Here is a 23,024-nt window from a genome sequence, read left to right on the forward strand (position 1 = left end):
TTCAGTTCAGATGATTCTCGAGTCTGTAAATTCTCTCCAGGCTCTGAGGTGCTGCTTTGAGACTCGCTGGATTGTCGTTTTATCCTGTAACTGGCAAACGTTGGTGAACATTGGTGAACGTTGGTGAACATTGGTGAACATTGGCGAACGTTGGTGAATGTTGGTGAATGCGGGTGAACGTTGGTGAACATTGACGAACGCTGGTGAACGTTGGTGAATGTTGGTGAATATTGGCAAACGTTGGCGAACGTTGGTGAACGCTGGTGAACGCTGGTGAACGCTGGTGAACGTTGGCGAACGCTGGCGAACGTTGGCGAACGTTGGCGAACGTTGGCGAACGCTGGTGAACGCTGGTGAACGCTGGTGAACGCTGGTGAACGTTGGTGAACGCTGGTGAACGTTGGCGAACGTTGGCGAACGTTGGTGAACGCTGGCGAACGTTGGTGAACGTTGGTGAACGCTGGTGAACGCTGGTGAATGTTGGTGAACGCTGGTGAACGTTGGTGAACGTTGGTGAACATTGGTGAACGTTGGTGAACGCTGGTGAACGCTGGTGAACGCTGGTGAATGTTGGTGAACGCTGGTGAACGTTGGTGAACGTTGGTGAACATTGGTGAACGTTGGTGAACGCTGGTGAACGCTGGTGAACGTTGGTGAACGCTGGTGAACGCTGGTGAACGCTGGTGAACGTTGGTGAACGTTGGTGAACATTGGTGAACGTTGGTGAACGCTGGTGAACGTTGGCGAACGTTGGTGAACATTCTTTGCTCGTCCATAGGAAGGACCAAACGTTTCCTGTCAGCATGTTGTTCCAGTGTTTCACGGCTCTGGCGTCTCTCATCAGATCCTGCCCGCGTGGTAAACATGCCGCCCGTCATCTTCGTGGCCATCAGTCTGCCGGGCTTCATCCGCTGTCCCGCAGACGCCAACCCCCCCGTCACGCTGGTGAAGTGGAAGAAAGACGGCCTCCCCCTCCGGATAGAGAAGGTGCGCTGGAACGAGCCGTCTCGTCTGCTGACGCTTCGTCTGACGCCGCTCTGATTTAAATCCGACGCTTCAGTTGGACAGACTTTGTTGGGGGCTCTAGAATAAGGCGCCGTTCCCCCCCCCCCTCAGTTCCCCGGGTGGAGCCAAATGGACGACGGCAGCATCCGCGTGGCGGAGGTGACGGAGGACTCGCTGGGCACCTACACCTGCATGCCTTACAATGCCCTGGGCTCCATGGGATGGTCCCCTCCTGCTCCCCTGGTGCTAAAGGTACCCCCCGCCATGAGCATGCATTTGTAGCAGCCCCCCCCCCCCCCCGATAACAGGAGGGCTGCAGTGAGGTTCTTTATTTACCGGTAAACCCCCCTGGACAGGACCCTCCCAAATTCTCAGTGGTCCCTGGAGGGGAGTACAGGCAGGAGGCCGGGAGAGAACTGGTCGTCCCCTGCGAGGCGGAGGGAGACCCCTTCCCTAATATCACCTGGAGGAAGGTAAGACCCGCCCTCGACCCCCCCTCCATCTGAAGGAGGTGTCGAGATCTGAACGATGTCACGCCGCCGTTCCCACAGTTTGAGCTGCTATTTATACGATTTTTAACCTCCATCGTGCCTCTGCCTCTCCATCCCTCTCTCTGTCCCTCTCTCCATCCCTCTCTCCATCCCTCTCTCCACCTCTCTCTCCGTCCCTCTCGCCACCTTTCTCTCTCCACCTCTCGCTCCACCCCTCTCTCTCTCCATCCCTCTCTCCGTCTCCCTCTCCATCCCTCTCTCCACCCCTCTCTCCGTCCCTCTCTCCACCCCTCTCTCCACCCCTCTCTCCACCCCTCTCTCTCCACCCCTCGCTCCACCCCTCTCTCTCTCCGCCCCTCTCTCCACCCCTCTCTTATGATTGGCCGGTTCTGACTGCAGGTTGGGAGAAGCAGTAAAAGCAAGCACAACGTCCTGCCCCGCGGCAGCTTACAGTTCAAGTCGCTCACCAAGGAGGACCACGGCGAGTGGGAGTGTGTCGCCACCAACGTTGCCACGAGCATCACTGCCAGCACGCACGTCCAAGTCATCGGTAATCCGACACGTGCACGGAGACACGGGCACATATATCTGCAGTGCTTTAGAGATTCGTGTCTCCCCAGGTCCCAGAAAGAATAGACTCCCATCATGCACTGCAGGCAGCTAGCAACTATTAGCATAACATGGTTTACATCAACCGCAGTGTGGCGATATCAAAGCGATTGGCTGACACCTTGATGTGCCGACACACCAAAGACCTGGACATTGGAGTGAAATGGAGACGTCCAATCACAGCAGGGCCACTCGGCGACTTGTATTCCCCTTTAACGCTGCTTTCCCTCCCCGGAGGCACAAGCCCCCACCCCCCCACCAGCATCCACGTGGTGGCGTCCTCCACCCGGGCCAACGTGTCCTGGGACGCCGGCTACGACGGAGGCTTTCAGCAGACGTTCTCAGTCTGGTACGGCCATGTGTGAGTCCTCCCAGCATGCTTTGCTTCCTGCTTTCCTCTCCTTCTTCCTGTTACCTCCGATGTCTTTTCCGCGGTTGTGTTCAGAGCAGTTGTTTAAAGACGAAGCGCCGAAAGCACGCAGAGGTTCGCCGTGAGCGACCTTTTCGTCCCTGACCATGAGACGCAACTGAACTGAACACGACCCCGAGCGAGCTCTGCCGCCGCCGCCGCCGCCGCTTTGCTGCTGCTTGTCTGCGGAAATCATTTCATTTATTTAATCATCTCACTTCATTATAGAATAAAGATTTATTTTCACGCTCTTCCGTATGGAATAACAAAGAGCTGCGCCTCAGAGGTGCACCTCATGCATCACGAGGAGGTTGAGGCTCCGCCTCCTTCACTCGTTTAGGAGATCGCTGCAGAGTTGTGAAAGTCCAGAAACGTTTAGTGGGAAAAGGAAGTTCCCCTTCGGGATGGAGACGCTGGCCCGGGTTTCCAGCATTAAACGGCGCCCGACCATCAGCTGAGGGTTTACCTAGCAACACTGACGATGAACCAGGACCAGCAGCAGGAGGCTCGGTGCTGCTTGCGCTGTGAGCCTAAGGTTTCAGTCCAGCGGCGAGGGAGCCGCCAGGCACAGCGGGAGGCGGCCAGCAGGCGTAATTAAATGGCTTTCACGGCGGCGGCAGACGTCGCCGGGTTGTTGCGTACGTACAAGCGGCTTCAGGTGACGTCCGTTTGTATTCCAGCGCTGATGAGAAGCTTTCAGAATCCGTCCTGCTGAACAAGGAGTCTTTCAAATCACACACACACACACACGCACCACATCACATCAGCAAGCGATGCTTTGCATGACGAGGGGGGGGGGGGGGGGGTCTTTGCTGCTACATCCTATTTGGGTTTATTCTAGTCGAGGTGCGAGGCTGAATGTACGGCATGAGCAACCTGCAACGCTGAGCGCAGCATGGCCTTGTTTCCATCCAGCGTCTGTCCGTGGGGGGGGGGACTCATGAAGGGAGTGTTTCATTTGATGTTGACGTGACACCGTTATGGCGTGTGATTGTGACGTTCAGTTCGAACGGAAAGCAAACATTTCCAAATCCTTTCCTCCCGGCCGCGCCGCAGGCTGAAGAGGGAGCGCTTGGGTCCTCATGACTGGCTGTCCACACCCGTGCCTGCAGGCCACGCCTGGATGGTGGTGCCCAGCTTGGAGCCAGAGACGGCTTACCAGTTCAGCGTCCTGGCCCAGAACAGGCTCGGCACGGGCCACTTCAGCGAGGTCGTCACTGTGAACACACTCGGTGAGCGCCGTCGCCACGAACACGGTCGGAGTTGTCTCCAGCAAATGGGAGACGCCGACCACGCCCTCTGGATCTGGGAAATCCAATCGGCACGCTCTGGAACTGTGATGTTTCACAGAAACATTTTGACGTTCATTTTCATGTCGCGTGTGGACGTGCATGCTCATCGGCCGAGTCTTTTATTTTCTACAGCCTTTTGAACATCTAAAATGTGTTGCATCCTGACTGACTGGCAGAAAATCTACCCGGCAACCCTCAACCTGGCCTTAGCCGAGTCATCACGCCGTATTTCATTCCTTACATTGGCACAGGAAGCGACAGTTATTAGGTAGTAATGAAGCTGCCACAGATTATTACTTAAAGATGAGCGGCATGCTGGAAAACGGAATCATTGTTCACGCCTCATCTGTGTTGCCAAGGGCGACAAAATATTCCGTCTGGGAAGGATTTGTCCTTTTAAAAAAGTGCTTTTCTACCAGATATCGGTTGGGTATCCCATAAAGCTCATTCTGCAACATATAAGGGAATAAAAACACACACACACACTTTCTCAACCCTCATGTGTTCTTGCAGTATTTCCTACAAGTACCCCTGAACCATTGGTGCTGCTTACCCCACCACGGTGCCTCACAGCCAATCGTACGCAGCAGGGCGTCCTGCTCACCTGGATCCCGCCTGCCAATCACACGGCACCTATCCAGCATTACGTCGTGGAGTTTCGCCTCGGAGAACGTTGGGAGGTCTTGGACGAAAGCGTTCCCGCAGGAGACACGGAGCTACTGGCCCGAGAGCTGATCCAGGTAGGAAACGGGACGCAGCCGGTTTAAAGTTCGTTATATCAACGCTCCGTATCCGTTAGCGTCTTCCTGGGGTGTCACAGAACCTGAGCGACAATCAAAGGTGCAATTTGTAAGGAAAGGCCTGAGTTTTATTAAATAAATAATAATAGTGTGGTTTTTGAGGTGCTAGCGATTTATAACTGTGTATCACTTTATTTACCACAGAGCTCGCGCTATGCCGAATTTCACATGGAAGTGCGTTTTAAGTTTGTCTGAAAATGTGTAGTTGTTAAAAAACTTGTGGCGTAAAGCCGAACGCAACGCAACGCAACGTTTGCCTCAATGACGACACAAAGAGGTCATATTTAAACCGGCGCTGCTTTGTTTGACTTGACAGATTGTCCTCAGAGGAGCCAGGAGGGTCGTCCTCATGATTATTGCAGCCAGACCTATCAGTGTAATCACAGGTGATGATGGTGGGATGAAGAAAAGCGAGTACCAGTGTAGGAGCGTAGGCGTGCGCCTGTGCAGGGTAGCCGTATTAGCCAACCGGGAAGCGAAAGGTTCTAATGCCACTCAGAAATCTTGTTGGGGTTGGATCAGGGTTTAATTTATAATGAGCCTGTTGACTCTCTGGGGAGGTTTTGGGCTCTTCCAAGCTCCTTCTTGTTCATTCTGGTATTTGTGTCGAGCTAATTTTAATTTTCTGTTCAGCGTCTCTGTTTTTTTTTAGATTTCATAACCTTCCTCATACACTATGTTCCCATAACATCACAGCTTCGTGATGTGATTGTCATCTCTGATAAAAAAAAAAAAAGTTTTCTCAGTTTGTTGGATTGTTAGGAAATTTACCCTGCACCCGTTTCCATGACATGTTGTGGGGGTTTGGGCAGTTTGACTATTTTTAACTGGTTGATTTCTCTTTCTTGGTGTCGGGTTTGTCACTCGGTCACTTCCATGCTCAATGTCTGCATCTCAGTAAATTCTGAAAATGATTTGTTGATTTCTGAACAGTTTTCACACTTTCCGGTTTTAATTTAAACGAATTAAACTGCGACGTTAAAACGAAGCTGCTCGAGTTAATTCCAGGGTCGATTGATGATTCCTCTCCTGAATGTCCGTCTCTCTGTCCTCCCGCCTCTAGGAGATGTGGTACGAGTTCCGCGTCATGGCCGTCATGGATGACATGATCAGCGAACCGAGCAACGCTGTTGGAGTTTCCAGCACAGGTGAGACGATGAATCAGTCAATTACTAATAACTGATAGCATCTTAAGTAAGTAAGTGCACGTAAAAAGAATGTGAGACGGAGACGGGAAAGGACAGGACAGGTCCCTTTTCCTCCGATGGATCCAACCCGACACCCGAAACCTGCATCCTTACCCACGTTAGCTTGACCTGAGGAACTATTGCACATGCAGCAGCTCCTCGTTTTGCTCCCTCAGCAAAACTAAATGTAAGGCTGGCTCTACGTGCAGATTCATTGGACCATCCTGAAATGTATGACATCATCGTTCTGCTTTCTCCTGGATTTTATTGCTTTATGCAAAAAAAGAAGAAGAAAAAAGCCGTTGAAGCTGGTCTTTTCTTTTCCTCGGTAATTCTGCTTCCTCTCTGATATCGAACCCCTCAACATGTGAATCTCCGTGCAGAGGTCATCGGGTACACATCGATTGATAAGAGCAGCTGTTCGGCCCTCATGGATTGGCCTTGGGATCAGTTGAAGTGCTCTGCTGCCCCCTACTGGGGCAGATGGTGGCGGTGGTTACTTTTTTGATCTGTTATTAATTTGTCTGCATCTCTATAAAAGATGTGTGGGTTCAAAGTGTCCATCTTTAGATGACAAAGAGTTACTATGTGTCAGTTGTAATTTTAAGTACCATTATTACTGCACTCCATTTTTGCTGTGTCATGCTTTGCTGCAGCACATAAACCACAAATGTCATTCCCAGCTCTTGCTCATCATCAAAAATAAAATCACTGATGGCGTCTGCTCGTGTCCGACTTATCTCATACAAATTAATTATAGATATACGATGTTGCATAATCCTGCTGAACAAACAAACCTCGGCAGACATAAGAAACAAACGGATACCTTTCTGTCGGGTGGAGGTAACTGCATTCCAGACCTTCCACTAAAGACACGCTAATAAATCAGGGATGACTGCCCATCTGAAGTACACACGTGAATACCCACCTTCCTGGTCTCTCAGGATTTGATCCGTATCTGCCCAGACAAAGACTTTTATTGAACACATTTTCAACATCTGTAATTACAGCTTTTAAATTTGTGATGCCATAATTCAATTATAAAAATGCCAATTGAATTGCTCCCCATTCACTCAGAAAGTAAAAGGTCATCCACAAATCAAGGACAGATGGACAAAAGACAGAGACAAACTCAAATGGGGACTTTGGTTCGGACTTTCAGATGTTAAAATCTTACACACGGTGAGAAGGAAAGTCTCCTCTCTTCTCTTATCAGGGGTAAACGAACGTGACTAATGTCTGATAGGTAGACAGACAGAAACACAGCTCTTATTTGACTTCTCATTGTAACGTGCCCATCCTGGCACCAGACGCCCTTCATCATCCGCAGCCGGTCATCGGATTGTGTCGGCGCGAGTAGATGATGATGAATATATAGATAGAATGTTAGCGTACAAGTACAGTCACACGGTAGCATGTATTACAGTACAAAGAGTCAAACATCCTGTCTAAGAGGAGCATTTCAAAAAAGCCCTTGCGGTCTTGTTTCCGTTAAAAGTCCTTCGTACATAAATCATCGACATTTAACAGTACAATTTTCGCAATACAAATAAAAATAAAACCAATATTAAATTACTCAATTTATGCTAAATAACATTAGGAAAATATAAAAAAAACACAACAATTTTACACCACAGATGTAAAATGACAACGAATGACAATAAATTACATAAATTACAATAAATTACAATAAACTACAAAGACACTTAATGTGTGCAACGTAGGTGGACAAAAAGGGGGGGGGGGGGGGGGGGGTTGATCCGGAGAGAGTCGTGATGACTATCTCCGTTTCTGTCCCCCTGAAAGGTGTATTTTTAGGGCCGTTTTGAAGGAGGCCAAAGAGGTGCATGTTTTGAGGGCAGGAGTCAAACAGTTCCACCCTTGGGGGGCAGTATTGTAAAAAGATGATTTACCCATGTTAGTCCTATAGGAGGGGGTAATCAGGTTGTTGTTTGAGCTCCCTCTAGTGTTGTGGCTGTGGGTGTCACTAAACTAAGTGAGTAAACTAAAACGATCTGAAGAGGTTACAGTCGAGACGCATTTCACATCTGGCTTCATTAATTCTGCCGCGTTCATTTTATGAATAAAACATTATTTCCCTCCGCTGTTTCACACAATGCCTCTCGACCCTCTCCTTGCAGACTTCTTCCCGCCCCCTGAGATGGTGGAGGAACGCGGACTAGCGAGACCGCTGGTGGCTGGAATCGTGGCCACCATTTGTTTCCTGGCAGCAGCGGTTTTGTTCAGTACGATGGCTGCCTGCTTCGTTAACAAGCAGCGCCGGCGGAAACTTAAGAGGAAAAAAGGTAAGCGGGAAAACCCTTGTCGTTAAAACCCGCCCCTTCAGTCAACGGCCCAAAGTGACGCACCAGCGAACGTCATGCGGCTTCGTGTGACTCATCTATCGGCTTTAACTGGATGTTCCAACAGAAAACATCAGCATTTTCCGGACTATACGTCTATTAGTCAGTTAATGCACCATAAAGAAGAAAAAAGACATCACTAAGTCGCACTTCTTTGGGACGTTTATTGTGCACAATAAGCAAAAGTAAAACACATAAAGAATTATCTGCATGCAGCTACGTGTCGCACACACACAACAACCACAAACGAAACACACCCAGTGAGCCTGCTGTGTGTGTGTGTGTGCTACCTGCAGCACACACGTAGCACACACACACACACACACACACCTCCACGTGTGTCCCCTGTTCCTGCTGTCCCTGCTTGTTCTGTGTGTTCTTGACGCTACGGCTTGGACTGTACGGTGGCTAATACGTTGCTGTCGCTAATGTTCACACTGGGTGTTTGTGGGGTGGGATGTTTTTTGTATGACTGTGCAGTGTGTGCCGCTCCGACGTATTTTCGCTGTCATTCATTTGACAATGACAATAAACGCTGATTGATTGATTGATAGTTTATTATGCGCGCAGCACGTAGCACACACACGTAGCTTATTGTGCACGCTACGCGCAGCATACACAGCTAGTTGGACAGGTATATGGTGAACAGCAATTCAGATGCACAGTGGGATAAAGAACATTCCTGGGAGGCTGAACAGGCAGAATTAGCATAACAAGCGCCCGAGTCCAACAAGCAAGTTGACCAAACTCAAGATCTCATTCTGCGTCACTGAATGCATTGAATTCTTCATCGTCTACATGTTTGGGATCTTTTTCTTGCGTTGGTAATTCTTTACTCATCTCCAACATGTGGCCGTCATTCATGGGCTCAGCACGTCCGTCTGTCAGAGCGTCAAACTCGTCCTCGGTTGCACGAAGCCCTCGCCACCTCGGAGCTCAGCCACTCGCACGGACGTGGCCACGGCTGCACTTTGAATGTCTTGAGGGAAATTATTGACCGCTTCAGGCCACAGATTCTTCCAGCAATCGCTGATCGTTTCAGATCTCATCTCAGGAATCTCTATATCCATCTGTAAAAGTTCCACAAAATGCCGGAATTGATCGCCACCGCCTTAATGACCAGATAAACAAACTGATCACGCCATTAGATCTGAATGCTGAGTGAAATCTCAGGCGTGTAGGTCGGCATTACAGCATAGGAGAGGTCTGATATTCACTGAGGACATGTGCAACCCCCCCGGCAAAAAACCCCGCTCTGGATGAATATATACGTCAAGGACGCAAAGGTATGGATTTATTCGGACTGTGTACTTTTCGGTATAGAGTGAGTAGTACTGATCGTACATGAGAATAATGGTCGTTTCTGCCTTTCTGCCTTCTTTCAGACCCCCCCCTTTCCATAACACACTGCAGAAAAAGCATGGAAACTCCGTAAGTAACTTCACTTTTATTGCTCGATCATATGTCCACCCCCAAACTGCAGCGGAGCGCACCGTTTCCCGTTCATTCCTGCATGACAACTGCACATATAACAAGTGAAGTATGATCTCAATCTTGAGTGTGTTCATTTTTTTGGTTAAAGTGTGTCATGTGATTATTGTGCCTGTCATGGATTTACTTGGTTAACGGTTCGGGTTTGCCGGTCCAGGAAGCTCTTGTGTGTGTGCGATTACATTCCTCTCACAGGTTCTGGAATCTAATAAATTAAACTGAGTCTGTCCATAATGATAATAATCTGAGAAGAGCTCACTGGAGGAAAAACAAGTGCACCCAAGAGTTAAACATTTACATAATTCTGGTTTCGTCTGTGACAAAATGATTTAATTTTAAAGCGTGGATTTACCAGCGTGGTATATTGCCAAGAATACTCTGGCCGTTACTTGTGGTATATTGCCAAGAATACTCTGGCCGTTACTTGTTTATGAGGGTCAGCAGTTTTCTCAGGAGATGGCTGTTGGTTGCCGAGAAGACTCGGTAATATCACTTCTAAGGGAGCGCCACTAAGCTCCGATTGCCCTTTAAATCTTTTATTTATTTATTTTCTTATTTACTTGTCTGCATTTGTGCTCAAGAGTGACAACATACAAAACGTCAGTCACTGCTAGAGTTCTATGCTATTTATTTTTATTGTGATTATGACTGTCACCTGCCCTCTTGGCAGACTTGCCTATTATATTAGATTACGTTTAATGTTCCTGCTTTGCGCCGTAGAGGGCGTGCACACCACAGTGAAACATGGTGCATACGTCATGGACAAACAAAAACTGACAAATACAGAATGTTCTGAAATGAGTGTAATGGATTTATTTGTGCTCCTTGTTTCTATCCCTCTCATCCAAACATAACCAATAATTATCCCAATACCCCAGGATTGCATCAGCCTCTAAAGGAAAGTCTGGATCGTCAAGGTCTCAGGAGATCTGAGGAAGAAGAGGGAGAGTATATTAAGAGCCACAGACACTAACCCAGCAGCCCCCACTGACTCAGAGTCCGGAGGGAGGAGTTAACTCTCGTATTGAGTTTCGAGGTGCTGGAGTGGTGGACCTGGCATGCGTGAAACCGTTGCCCTTTAAATCATTGGATGGTGAATTCTAGGTGACAAGGACATTGCAGGTGTTGATGTATAGAGACTGCAACCATCCAAAGGTGGCCCAAGCAGCTGTGTTGGATGCAGAAGCACGGCTGTGCCACAAAGAACTGGTGGGAGTGGCGGCTCATGGCAGGGCTGGCTTGGGAGTGTTCCCAGCTCCATGTCGGCCAGAGGATAGTCACAGGAAGGAGTCGTGGCTGGATTGTCTGGGAGACGGTGTCTGATGTAGAAAGACCCGAAATGCCCAATGATGTTTCTGACGACGCGTTCAGGAGCATCTCCAGAAGTTGTCTTTTTAGATTTTTTTTTTATACATTTTGATTCCATTTTAGTTTTTTTTATTTACAATTATATATTATGTGGCATTAAAGCAGCATACATGTCGACGTTTTCCCAAAATATAATCTCATTGTATTTTATAGAATTTATACACTTCAGATCCCAGAGGATTACAGGCATCACTTCAAGTGTGTGTGACCCTTAATTCAGTTCATATATTAGAAAGTCACACTGATTCGTTGCGTGTATTTCTTTCTATTTGTGTCCATCTTCTTTGACTCCTCAGAACAAAACAAAAACCCAAGAACATAGTTTTTTTATTGTCTTGTCTCAACAAGCATCTACATTTTAATTAAAGTATGTCTACAGGTTACTTTACAAAGTTGATTGCATGACTTTAAGGCAAAGAAGTACATTTTTGTCTGCCAGGAGATTGAAAATGATGATCGTTCATGATAACGTTGTTTTGAAACGGTAATCAGAATCCCTTTAACGGAGGCAGCAGTTTGGGATCTTCCGCTTTTAGCTCTTAATATTCATCTGCTCGTGTGCCGAGAGGTAATAAGTCAAGTTTTCTGCGTAGATTCTCAGACACCCAGGTTGAGGTAAATCACATTGCCTGTTAGCAGTGAGAAGTATAAAAACATTTTAATAATACAACCTGGTGCAAAGGTTGGGCATGTCCCACTTTTTGAACATTTCAAGATAAAGCTGTTTTTATTGTTTCAACCAATTATTGTTAAGATACGCGATGGTTTACCTCGCAGCTGTGGGTACCAGTCAGTATTGTCCCAAAGGACAGTAGACTGGACAGTAGTTGGCTGGTTGCATGGTTCACCTACAGTGAAACCTTGTTTGGTACAGACAACATTTTCAGGGGTTCATATTTTCCATCTTCTGTTCTCCAGGCCATCTTCAGGAAAAATAAGTCCAGAAAGCATTCATTCAAAAGCATCCCCATCAGAATCATCTGAAGATAGTCATGACCAACGTGGGAAGAAACCACCCCCGAGTCCCGGGAAGAAGGAGGAATTGTCTTTATACATGAAGACCAAAAGAGCAATAACGAGCAAGAAGTACAGCAGCTCTATGAAGCAGCATGAACCTGAAGCAACAACGCCCATTGAACTGATAAGCCGAGGACCGGATGGACGCTTTGTCGTAGATTCCACGGACACAGAAATGTCTATTAAGCCCCGGCGAATTGTGGGCTTTCCCTTTGTGGAAGAATCCGACCTTTACCCCGAATTCCGTCAATCAGACGAAGAAAATGAAGATCCCAGGCCTCTGCCACCAGTTATGCCCCCACTACGACCTCACCAGATTTCCCCCATCTCCAGTCAGGAATCCTACATGCAACCTCCAGCCTACAGTCCTCGTTTCCAGAGGCCCTTTGAAGGTATGACCATCATGGAGAGCAGCCGGCTCCATGCCACCGGGCAGATCCGGGGCTCTCTTCACAGGGCTTTTTATGGCTATCTGGGCACTCCAGGAGATCACGATCCGCCGCCTCCTTTTTACATGCCTGATACCAGCCCACTCAGCTCTGTCATGTCCTCCCCTCCATACCTTGCTGAAGGTCCTTTTGGTCACCCCGTAATTCCTGAAGAAATGGGGGAGGGTGATTTCCCACAATATACTGTCTCTGGTTTCCCACTTCCTCTGACACTCGCCTCTTCTTCTCATTCACCAGAGATTTGGCAGGGTCTGGATTTCACTTTTACAAGTGTTGAGGGGCCCCAGTTCATTTTTCCGCCACATCACGCTTTGCATCTTCGTCACGACTCCCCCTATCCTCCTCCACCTCACGTGCTTCCTCTTAGTACTTTCCAGCCCTCCTCCCTTCCAATGCCTACTTACCCAACTGTCCTACCACTGAAGGCCACAAAGAGCCTCTTAAGCAAGTCTCCCAGCAAGGCGAAGCCTCATAGCTCTCCAGCTAAGCATTTAGCTATGCAAGAGGCACATTTAGGGCAGCTAAGACACAAAAGCCACGGTATGGGTGTACCGGTCTTGCCTTACACCGATCCAATGGCCCATATTGTCCCTAGCACATTCAGTAGCCTGGACACACGATGGTTTGAGACCACCCCTCATTTCAGCCCCAGACAGGCTCGTAGAATGGATTATGGCCGGCATCAGGTGGTACTCCAGCCCTCTCGGCTCTCGCCCCTCACTCAAAGCCCCCTTAGTTCTCACCAGGGCTCCCCAGAGATTGTAGTACGTCCCCGGCCACGCCCCAGCTTTGCCCAACCTCCCATACCCCCAGAGATGTCTGAGATTACCCTCCTCCCTCCTTCCGCAGCCAGCTTCTCAAGGAGAACTTCTCCCACTTCCTCACCTGCCCAAGGCCAAGGTAGCCGGCGAGCAAGTCCCTGCTACCGTTCCCACAAGGGGTTTGCCTCCTCTGCAACCGCTTACCCAACTTCCCTGTCCCCATCACCCCCCATGGAAAGCAGCAACATGTTTGGGCACATGCCATCGCAGAGGAGGACTGAAGAGGCGATACTTCCATCTGAGCCCTCTCCACTCCAGTTGTCAGCTTCAGGGTAGGTGAATTAGACATGCAGAGAGGAATGCCATTTGATTCACCCGCCCCGAACCACAAAGCTTTAATGTCTAAGTTTGCTCTGACATTTTGGTTACTGAAGTGCTGTCTTTTGTCCATCAGTTCTGTAAATCATTTATGTTGCAAATTAGTTTTCGAGTTAAGTTTATCATTTTTTTTCATTTGTCAACACTACCTGAATAATGAGAACTTTATGGTTGAAGAAAAAAAACACTTTGATGTATCATTTGTGAGCATATTGATGAGAATTTAGTTCATTTGGTCAGTGCTGCTTTTTAGAGGTTTTCACTCAATGAATCTGTGAAGCTTTGCTCCATACTTTTACATTCTAGATCTAGAACATAGTTCATTTCCAGCAAAAAAGACCAAAACAAATCAACGATGACAAATCCACAAGTTACTTGTGGAATTGAAAAGAAAAATGCCTTTGCTTCACAGATGACATTTCCTACCTTTTGGGGCTACAGTCTATCCAGATGATAAATACTATCACCAGTGCACTGTGTAATTCGTTTGCCACAAGCCCCTAAAAGCCTGGAATTTTCACAGCCCCCTCCCCCCCCCCCCCCCCATCTCTGTCATGCCTTACACTGCTTTTCATCTAACATCAACAAATTGATTCCCCAGACAAAACAAGCACTTATTGTTAAGTCTAGCTCCAAGCCTTTGAAGATGCCTTTATCATGCGGAGGGAGGCTTGAAGAAGAATTCATCTCGGCAGGCCCTGCGGCCCATCTTCGGCCTTCGAAACCTGACTGCACGACCAATTCTCCCTTCCCTTTCTGTAACCCTCCTCTCCCCAATGATTTTAATTGCCCCCAGGATACTCCCAGGTCTGACTACCAAGGAGAGGTTGTTGGGCAAAGTGTGTCTCAGGGCCTGTCAGCTTCTCATGTGCTGCAATGTTTCCATCATTATGACTTACGGGGGCAGTATGGTGGTTCTTGATGGCTCCTGGAGTCTTACCTGCTTTGTTTTTGATTGATCTCAGCTATCTGGGCAGCGTTGTTGTGACCAGGTCCTCTACACCGCAATAGGTAAGGGTTGGATCCATGTCTGAAAGGGGGGGGTTAGCAGGTGGGACTTTTTTTTTTTTTATCACCTCGTCCTTTAAAGGGGAATACAAGACTATAAGTCTTTGTTTGATTTGTTCCTTCCTTCAGTCAACACGTGTAGTTTATCGAAGTTCCTTCCTTTTCCTATGCATTTTGTGTTCTGCAGTCTTCAGTACATGATGCAAATACCGCCTGTTTACCAAAGCAGAAGTATCAACATGATTTCATGCTTGAGTGCTTTAACTGACAACTTTCACTCATATTTTTTATTTTTTTGGTTAACAATACCTTTGAAGGAATCAGAATATTTATTATTAATTACTCTGACAATTGGTTATTCACTTGTTGATATGTAATATATTTCATAGTATTTTTTGCAAATGCCGAAGGACACATTTGTTCATGGCTGGATAGAATGAACGGAACTGAATGGTTCCGAGGGTCGGACGTGTTACTAAGCAGAAACACCTTTAGTCTAGACCAGGGAGCTTCAGTTAAACTTACCCACATGCACTGTCAATACATGCCAGTCCATAAAAAACACAGAATTCTCAAAGGAAAATGAAATAAAGTTCTCTTTTTGGTTGAACTAAGCTTAACAAGCATTTAAGATGGAAACACAATCTTCTTAACGTAAAAAGAAATCAAGTATCACAACTCACACCCATTTGTTCATTGGCTACGTTTACATGGACACATTTAATCAGATTAAAAGCCTGATCGGAATAAAAATGTTTCATTTACACAGCCAATTTGGAATAGTCGGGCCCGATCAAGCTCATTCCGATCCAAATTGTATTCCAATCGAGAGGGGTGGTTTATGCCGATTGATAAGCCGATTGGTGCGGATGAAAACACTTAATCCGAAGTTTCAGTACAAACCATCCTTTCTGCACATATCTGTGACGTCAGCTATATTCTGTTATTATCTGTTATTCCCGGAAGCGAGTTGAAGCAGAGCGAGCGAAAGACAGAGCTGGTCCCGTATCTGAGACAAACATGTTGCTGGAGCTCCAGTTGGAAGTGTGAATGCAAAGTAACAGCGCAAACGGGAACAATGCGCGGAATAACATGAAAGTTTCAAGCAGAAAAGGGCAGAGGGATGTTTTGTTAACGGAAGTCGCTACGGCTTCTTCTTCTACTACTATTTCCGGTATATTTGGTATAAATTCTGCATGTCAAAATAGCTTATTCCGATCGAATGTGTGATGCATGAACACGCAAGTAATAATCGAATCAATATTTTTAGGGTCCATGAACACAGAACATCCGATCATAATTATAATCCGAACTCTGATCGGATTAAAGACATTTTGTCCATGTAAATACTCGTAGATCTGTTTGGCCTCCTGTGAAAATGTGGTGATTTCTAACCAGAAATTGCTGCTGATGGAAAAGGAGCTGCTTTCATTGGTGAAAAATGTACATGGTCCTCGTGGAGATTCGACTTCTTCTGGAGAGAATGGACACACCCCTTTGTCATTTTAATTCAAACTCATTTAGTCATGCTGATTCTCTCAAATTCATCTTACAAATACTGTGAAAACCATAAAAGCTTATAATACGGTACATATAATATTTAATTTATAACTTCCCAAAAGTGTATCCATGTATTTGCCGCATCCTTACCTGAGACTATAATTGACTCTGTTTCCAGTGTCTCTGTCCAGCTTCAAAATGGCATTTCATTTTCACATCTGCAATAGACTCCGAGAGTGGAAGAATAAATGCCGACTTTTCGTCCAGTCATCTCAGAAGACTTGGGTTAACACTGTCAACCTTCCTGATTGCCATGCCTGTTGTGGCCTTCGTGCCTCATGCAGGATATTTGCCAAGCATAGGACCTTATGTTAGCTGCCAAGCAGCAGTCGGACCTGCAGTATCAGAATTCATTCAAACCATAAGGTTGAGCAGTTTCTCGGTTGGATGCAAGTTTCTCGTGGTCTGCTGGTGGCCTGTGGGCCACTAATTAGTCTGGTCTGGAGAATAAAGTCCAAACCTGCATATCTCTTCCAATATTATGCAATTCTGAATGTGTACCAATGTTCTAGTTTGATGGTATTTTTTTAGTATTTCTGCCTTAAAATGACTTATTTCTAGATTTGCCTGAATGAAACTCTGTCTCGGCACCAGGAGGCATCCAGTTTCCCCATAATGCAGTGAAAAATGTTAAATCAATAGTCTTTTACAAGTTGGATCAAGAGTCATTCATAAGAATGGATGAGACTCGAGTCCACTGCTTCCAAACAAAGACACCAACACTACAAAAAACCCAGAGTCTCCAGATCCCGAGAAAGTCAAGTCAAGTTGAGGCGAACTGGCAAGTTGATTTTCTCGGATGCAAAGGAAGTGCTGCTGGTGGATTACATGAAAGTAACAGGAGCCGACTACACTGGCCAAAGGAATGTTCTCGCACCAGGACACTGTCCTCACATCAAGTCCACGGTAGCACAATGGCAATCTGGATGATCTTGCACCCTCACACCAACTGTCTTTTCTCCAACAAAGAAGCAATCACACAAAGCGTCCATCATGTGCAAGAGTTTCTTCTTTGTGGGCGTTGGAGAGAAGTACCTCTCACATTGATTGGCCGGTCTTTTGGTGAAAGCTCGGGGAGCCTTCAGCCCTTTTGTGATTGGTCGTATTCGACATGGTTACGTCTTCCTTGGAGTAGAAGATTCGTCTACCTGCTTCCAACACATCAGTCGGGTACCATCAAGTTTCTTTGAGATATCCCAGGCTGTTTGACCTACTATTGCCCACACAACTATCTCCTACCAGACAGTCTCTGTATCTGTTAGTAGTAACAACTCAAATCCTTCACTCTTAAAATGCTAGTTGATGGTTACCATCTTCATTGCAAAGCTAAGATCAAAATACAAAGTACAAGACCTTGTTTGAGTCTCGCTGTTTGTTGCTTCTTGAAACCAATGAAGGAAGTGCCCGTGCCAGGATTGTAGTTGTAGTAGCCTCCCTTTAGCCTTTGCAGACTAAATGATCAGTTGTCGTTGATGGAATCAATTGCTGTTTGATCCTCAGTCCAACACGCCATGTGAGACCCATTTGATGCTAGAGGAGAATGAACAATGCCGTTTCTACGACTAATTATTTGGATCCAACTTTTTCTCGTCGCCTTCATCGCAGGTTGAACTTTGGCCTGGTAGAGTTATGAATGACCAGCCTCATCAGGCCAGCAAAGAATAATGCTAATAACAAATAGCATAACCAAAGGCAAAGTCAGTTACTGCTAGTTTGACGTATCGCGTTCGAAAGTGTTGTTTCTCCGTGGACGTTCTTCATTCTCAGATGGTCACATTAATTAAAACTTTCTTAGCATTCTCCTCAAGCGTGACACTTTGTCATTTATGTTTTACAGATGCTTGTATGACACCAAATAGAAAATAAATTTGGACCCCAATCTCCAAGAGATATTTTGTAAGCTTGGCCGTTATGATGTCACGTTAAGCGGTGTGTCCACTCGGAGCCGTCATTCACAGCGCACATTAACGATAGTGCACAATTGCTGTTGCATGTTTCTGGCAGTGGCAAAAGCTTAGCATGTGTCTCAGCATGCTAATTTTAAGAAGGCAAAAACAAATTCCAGCTGATAGCATGAATGAAGCAGCAGAGAAGTCACAGCAGTGAAGTCATGGCGAGCACATCTTTAGCCTTAATAGCTAAGTGCAGCCTCGCGGTGGACACATGGCCTCTAATCTCTAATAAAGCATCTGTAGAGAGCATGAATTAAACAATTTTCTGTAACACTTGTAAGTTTGGACTGCAGAACAGTTCTCACTACCATGTGAAGTGGTCCAGTAACAAAAAACTGCTTTATACACTTCTTTCTAAACCAAGGAGTAAATATTTCATCAATATCTTGTAGGGGGGGGGGGGGGGGGCACACAGGGGCCTTGAGGACCTCAATCTTTGAGTGATCTGCCAAGGGAAGTGTTTTTGAATGTATTCCCCTTTAAAGTCGTGTTCCATGTGCAAACTGCCATGCATGCCATCGCTAAATATTGCTCCTGCGTTTTGAAACGAAACAACTTTATTGATCAATTCTTGTTACATTTGTTGTTCTAGTGCTTCGCTTTTCTTTGGCTTATTTTTTTCATGATGTGACTGTTCCCAAGTAGTCATTTTCCCCCTCCCGCCATCTCTCCCCCTGTCAGCATGGTGAAGCCCATTGTAGACGGTATCCATGTCTATGATACATATTGTTGATGCTTCGCTGCTCAGCCGTGAATTCTGCCCCCCCCCCTCCGTCTACTAACGACCGTTGGTTTCTCTCTGTAGACGCCGTGGGACGATGGCCTCTGTAATGCTGATTGCTTTCTGTGCCTTGAGAGAACAAAGTGTGTGTGTGTGTGTGTGTTTGCGGCAGAGATCTGTGGCTTGCCATGCCGTTAGCATCTCCGTGATGAAAAGGGGGGGGGGGGGGGGGGGTGTGCATCGATGAGAAACTGAGGAAATATTTGCACCTGTTATTTTCAGAGTGTGACAAATGATTATCTATCAAAGAGTCACGTAAATCTGTAAAAGTGTGAATTGGAAAAAAAGTACAATTGGTTGAAAACACTCATTTGTGGAGACTTTTGCTCTGAAACCAACAGCGCAAAGCTTTTTAAATGTTGTGTCTCCTCGCAGAACGATACTCGCCGTTCTGATCGCCAATGTGAGGTGAATGGACGAGACTCATGAGGATTCGGAAACTACTTTTCTTTGGATAAAGATTCTTTGGATCAATTTGAGGAGCATGTCTTTGATGCCCCTGAAGCGGCAGTGAAATTTGCGTTTCAGTCCATTTAATCCACCATCTGGATTTCTCAACGAAATTCTTTTCAAACGTGATGTAATAACAGCAAGCTTTTTGAGAAATGGTCGAATTTATTCACGAGCAGCATTGGCTCCTGCTCTTTAGGGGTCTCACATTGATCCTCTGCGCCTCTTGCTTAGCACGAGCCGCTGTTCTAAGACCGTTTGGGTTCTGGTTTTGTCGCGCTCCGTAGGGAAGAAACGATCCTCGAAACTGTTTGGCCCGGAGTTACCCGTCTCCCCCCCTGTCTTTGTTCTTTATCCAGAAAACGTCGAGGGTCGGCGAGCGCCCTTTCGGGGTCTGAGAGGATCGATGCGCTGAGATACCAACGTGTTAAAAAGGCCAAGAAGATGACGACAAACAACAACAACTCCAAGAGCAGAAAGAAAGCAGGTGTGAATGCAAACTTGCGTTCTTACTCTTTGCACAATGATATGTTGAAGCACTGCGATGACTCCAGGTAAAGGATGCATCGCATGTTGATGGTGTCATTCTCACATTTATGCAGTTTCAAGATGCAACTTTGCCTGCTCGCCTTCCGTTCAGGCTTTTGTGTCATTCATCCAATCAGGTTCTTGTTTTCCATTTCAACTTTCAAAATAAGCCCCGTTCTCAGAAAGGCTTCGGTAAAAGCAGATACCAAACGGCTGTCGAGGAGTCATTCGTTCCTCAGAGATCATGTATCTAATGTCCCAGCTCCTCATCTCTGGAGTCGTCAATCTACAAGACAGACAATGCTCACGATGCCAATGACCTGACTTTGACTTTCATCCCCCCCTCCACTAGGTGTCTCCACCTCTCAGACCCAGCAGGCCTACACCTCTCAGGTACTCCAGCCCGAAGAAGCTCTCTACCTCCGCAAGAAGAAGAAACGGCCCATTCTCCACGACCCGTACGCACGCTTTTCTGCTCTGCTATACCGGCGCCCCCTCCGCGAGGACCAGAAGGCTATTTTGGCCAGCATGGACAGCGTAGACCCAGACCACGCCACCCTCCTCTGAGCCTTTAAAGATCAAAGGTCACAACCATGGCAATACATTTCAACACTAGCTGGACACCAGATTAAAAGAACCAACAACAACAACACATCAATAAATATGTGTTAGCAATATACTAGCTAGGGAGAGTAGGACTAAATTTCAGCATTTAGATTTGGTGTGTTCTGGAGCTACGTCCTCGGTCAGCTCAATCAATATGATTAGACATTCTGCACAAGCTAATGATGACAAAAAAAAAGCGTAAATGTGTTGTCCATTTAGAAAGAGACAGATTGATGCTCATCTAAAGCAGCGCCGGTTGCTTGAAGGGCATCGTCGGCTCTGGGTTTGATTATTTTTCCTGGTGACTGATGGAGAATTCTCTGGATTCCATTTAGAACAAGTTAGTCTTCCCTTTAAAAAACAAATGTATGAATGAAAAGTTTCCTCTTTTTACAATTCAAATCAAATGTTCTGAAACTTTACTCCAGGAAGAAGTAAAGCCCCCCCCCCCCCGGTCTTCGATTACAGCTGCTTCCTTTCTGCATATGCCGACAAAACTTGCTTCACAAACAAGGACATTCCCAGGTCTTACCGACGACACCTCAGAGCACGGGACGCAAAACCACACAACCGCCAGAATCAGCCGGCAGAACTTTGTCTCTCGCTTTCGAGCTTCCCGGGTTTATTCAAGTCGACGTTCGCGTGGCGACGCAGTCGTTTCATTTTAGCTTCAGAATATTTCAATCTCTTGAGTGAAACATTTCACGTTTACTCATCTACTCATCGTTTTAGATTTCAATTCATGTATACAAAAATCATTCCATTGCTCCGTCTGACGTCCTGCAGCGGTTTGCACTGATCCAGTCCATCTCCTGCAGTGCTCCTATTTTCAGCTCCTAAATGTTCCATATCCTTCTTAGTAAAAATAATTCAGTTAAAAAAAGAAACCAAATTCATTCACGGGAGTTTGTGCCATAATATATGATAGTATTTTTTTTCATACATGTTACAGGGCCCAAAAATAGCTTTGTTTTGGCCTTAATGGCTGGTTGCCTGCTTCACTGGTGTCTAATTCTTATTTCATGTTTTTAGTTGTGTGTCTGTGTGCATGAGCGTGTGTGTGTGTGTAACTACTCACTTCTACCTGTTTACCATCCAAGGCCTTTGAGTTAAGTCTCTCATCTTTTCAAATTTAGTGGCATCTTTTTATCATTCCACTGATTGAAACAACGATGTTTATTTCTATTCCACGTCTCACTGAGGTGGAAATGAGCATTGAATTGGTTTTGCTTGTCCAATCAAAACCAAGGAAGTGTCATAACATGAGAAACTACACGAGAGCTATTTGACGCGTGAATTCGTGGTTTTATGTATTTTTTTCAGTTTTGCTCTGAAGGTGCTCGGCTTCATACACGCTTGTGTATTTCAAACACGAGCATCCGTGTTTGGCGGACCTGCGTTGGGTATCGCTCGTACGTGCATTCAGGACTGATGCACGGCTTTCACATATTTATTGATGCAAACTTGTTGTAATTTGAAACGGATTCAATTGCAGCTTTAACTTTGTCTTCTTAGATATTTCCACAATAAATGCTCGGCCTCTGGAACGCCCTCCTCTTCTGTTATCAAAACGGAAGCAAGGAAAAGTTGAATGCAATGAAGCGGAGAATAGTAAATAAATGTCCTCCGAGAAAAACGCCTAAGCGGTCGTGCTGAGTAATTTGGCTCGGCACCATATCCAGATCCAAGTTCCATTTTGGTTAAAACGCTGGCGCCTTTATTGCCTCCATGGAGGAGGCTTTGCTTTTAGCTTTACGCAAGAACTACTCAAACTATTTCAACGTGCCAGAAAGATCGTGTTTGCTTTGAAGCTGATCCGTGATCCTTTTTTTTTTACTTTTTGCGGCGTTGCAGTTTTGGGACATTTTTGTATGATGTGATGCACTTATTGTGGAAATACCTCCTGAAAACATGAATGCAGCTGAAGTCAAACCGGAGTCCACGCCTCCAAAGAGGTGGCACAATACAAACGAGCCCATAGCAGTGCAACGCTAACGCAACTTCTGTGTCAGGTGTGTCATGTGACCAGCATAAGATGCTAACTGATGAGCGTGAGATCATCATCACCATCAAAGAGAAGCTCGTCATCCTGATGATGTAATGCCACACTGCCATTTTTCTCTCCTGTGAGGTTCATCGGTGCATTTTACCGACTTCTTAAAGGCTGCAGCTGCTTAAAGGGATCTGTGGTTGGGTGGATGTTGGGGCGGGGCCTTGCTGCACCCCCGCACTGAAAGATAAACCAGGACCTCTTCTTCCTCAAGGTGGCTGAAGTGTGTTTAGAACCACACAGCCACGCTGACACATCAGGGTCAGGTCAGCGTTGGTGCTCGATGCCCCTCTGGAATCGAACCCAACAGCATTTATTCCATAGAAGAAGAAGAAGAGCGCCGACTTTCCTTTCAGGGTGTTTTGCTTCATTGAAAGTGTCACTGCTGGGTCTTCTTGGCGGCGCTCCGGAGGGCATTTAATGGGTTAATTCTTTCTAGACCTGCAGGATAGAAGTCGCTTCATCGGAC

General features: G+C 46.4%; 2 protein-coding genes across 2 annotated transcripts in view; both read left to right on the forward strand.

The window, feature by feature from the left end:
• The window catches only part of igsf9bb (immunoglobulin superfamily, member 9Bb), a 48,946-nt gene extending 28,480 nt beyond the window's left edge, over positions 1-20,466 (forward strand). The window contains exons 8-21 of the mRNA XM_068744680.1: positions 845-987; positions 1,117-1,257; positions 1,362-1,478; positions 1,896-2,046; positions 2,343-2,466; positions 3,571-3,746; positions 4,320-4,546; positions 5,670-5,754; positions 7,935-8,099; positions 9,542-9,587; positions 11,934-13,574; positions 14,586-14,612; positions 19,731-19,858; positions 20,252-20,466. Coding sequence (XP_068600781.1) covers positions 845-987; positions 1,117-1,257; positions 1,362-1,478; positions 1,896-2,046; positions 2,343-2,466; positions 3,571-3,746; positions 4,320-4,546; positions 5,670-5,754; positions 7,935-8,099; positions 9,542-9,587; positions 11,934-13,574; positions 14,586-14,612; positions 19,731-19,858; positions 20,252-20,466 — 3,386 coding nt within the window. The remainder of the gene's footprint in view (positions 1-844; positions 988-1,116; positions 1,258-1,361; positions 1,479-1,895; positions 2,047-2,342; positions 2,467-3,570; positions 3,747-4,319; positions 4,547-5,669; positions 5,755-7,934; positions 8,100-9,541; positions 9,588-11,933; positions 13,575-14,585; positions 14,613-19,730; positions 19,859-20,251) is intronic.
• LOC137900575 (histone H2AX-like) overlaps positions 1-23,024 on the forward strand; it is a 247,668-nt gene that overhangs the window by 172,433 nt on the left and 52,211 nt on the right. The window lies entirely within an intron of this gene.

Source organism: Brachionichthys hirsutus, chromosome 10 (assembly GCF_040956055.1).
Source record: "Brachionichthys hirsutus isolate HB-005 chromosome 10, CSIRO-AGI_Bhir_v1, whole genome shotgun sequence".
Lineage (NCBI taxonomy): Eukaryota > Metazoa > Chordata > Actinopteri > Lophiiformes > Brachionichthyidae > Brachionichthys > Brachionichthys hirsutus.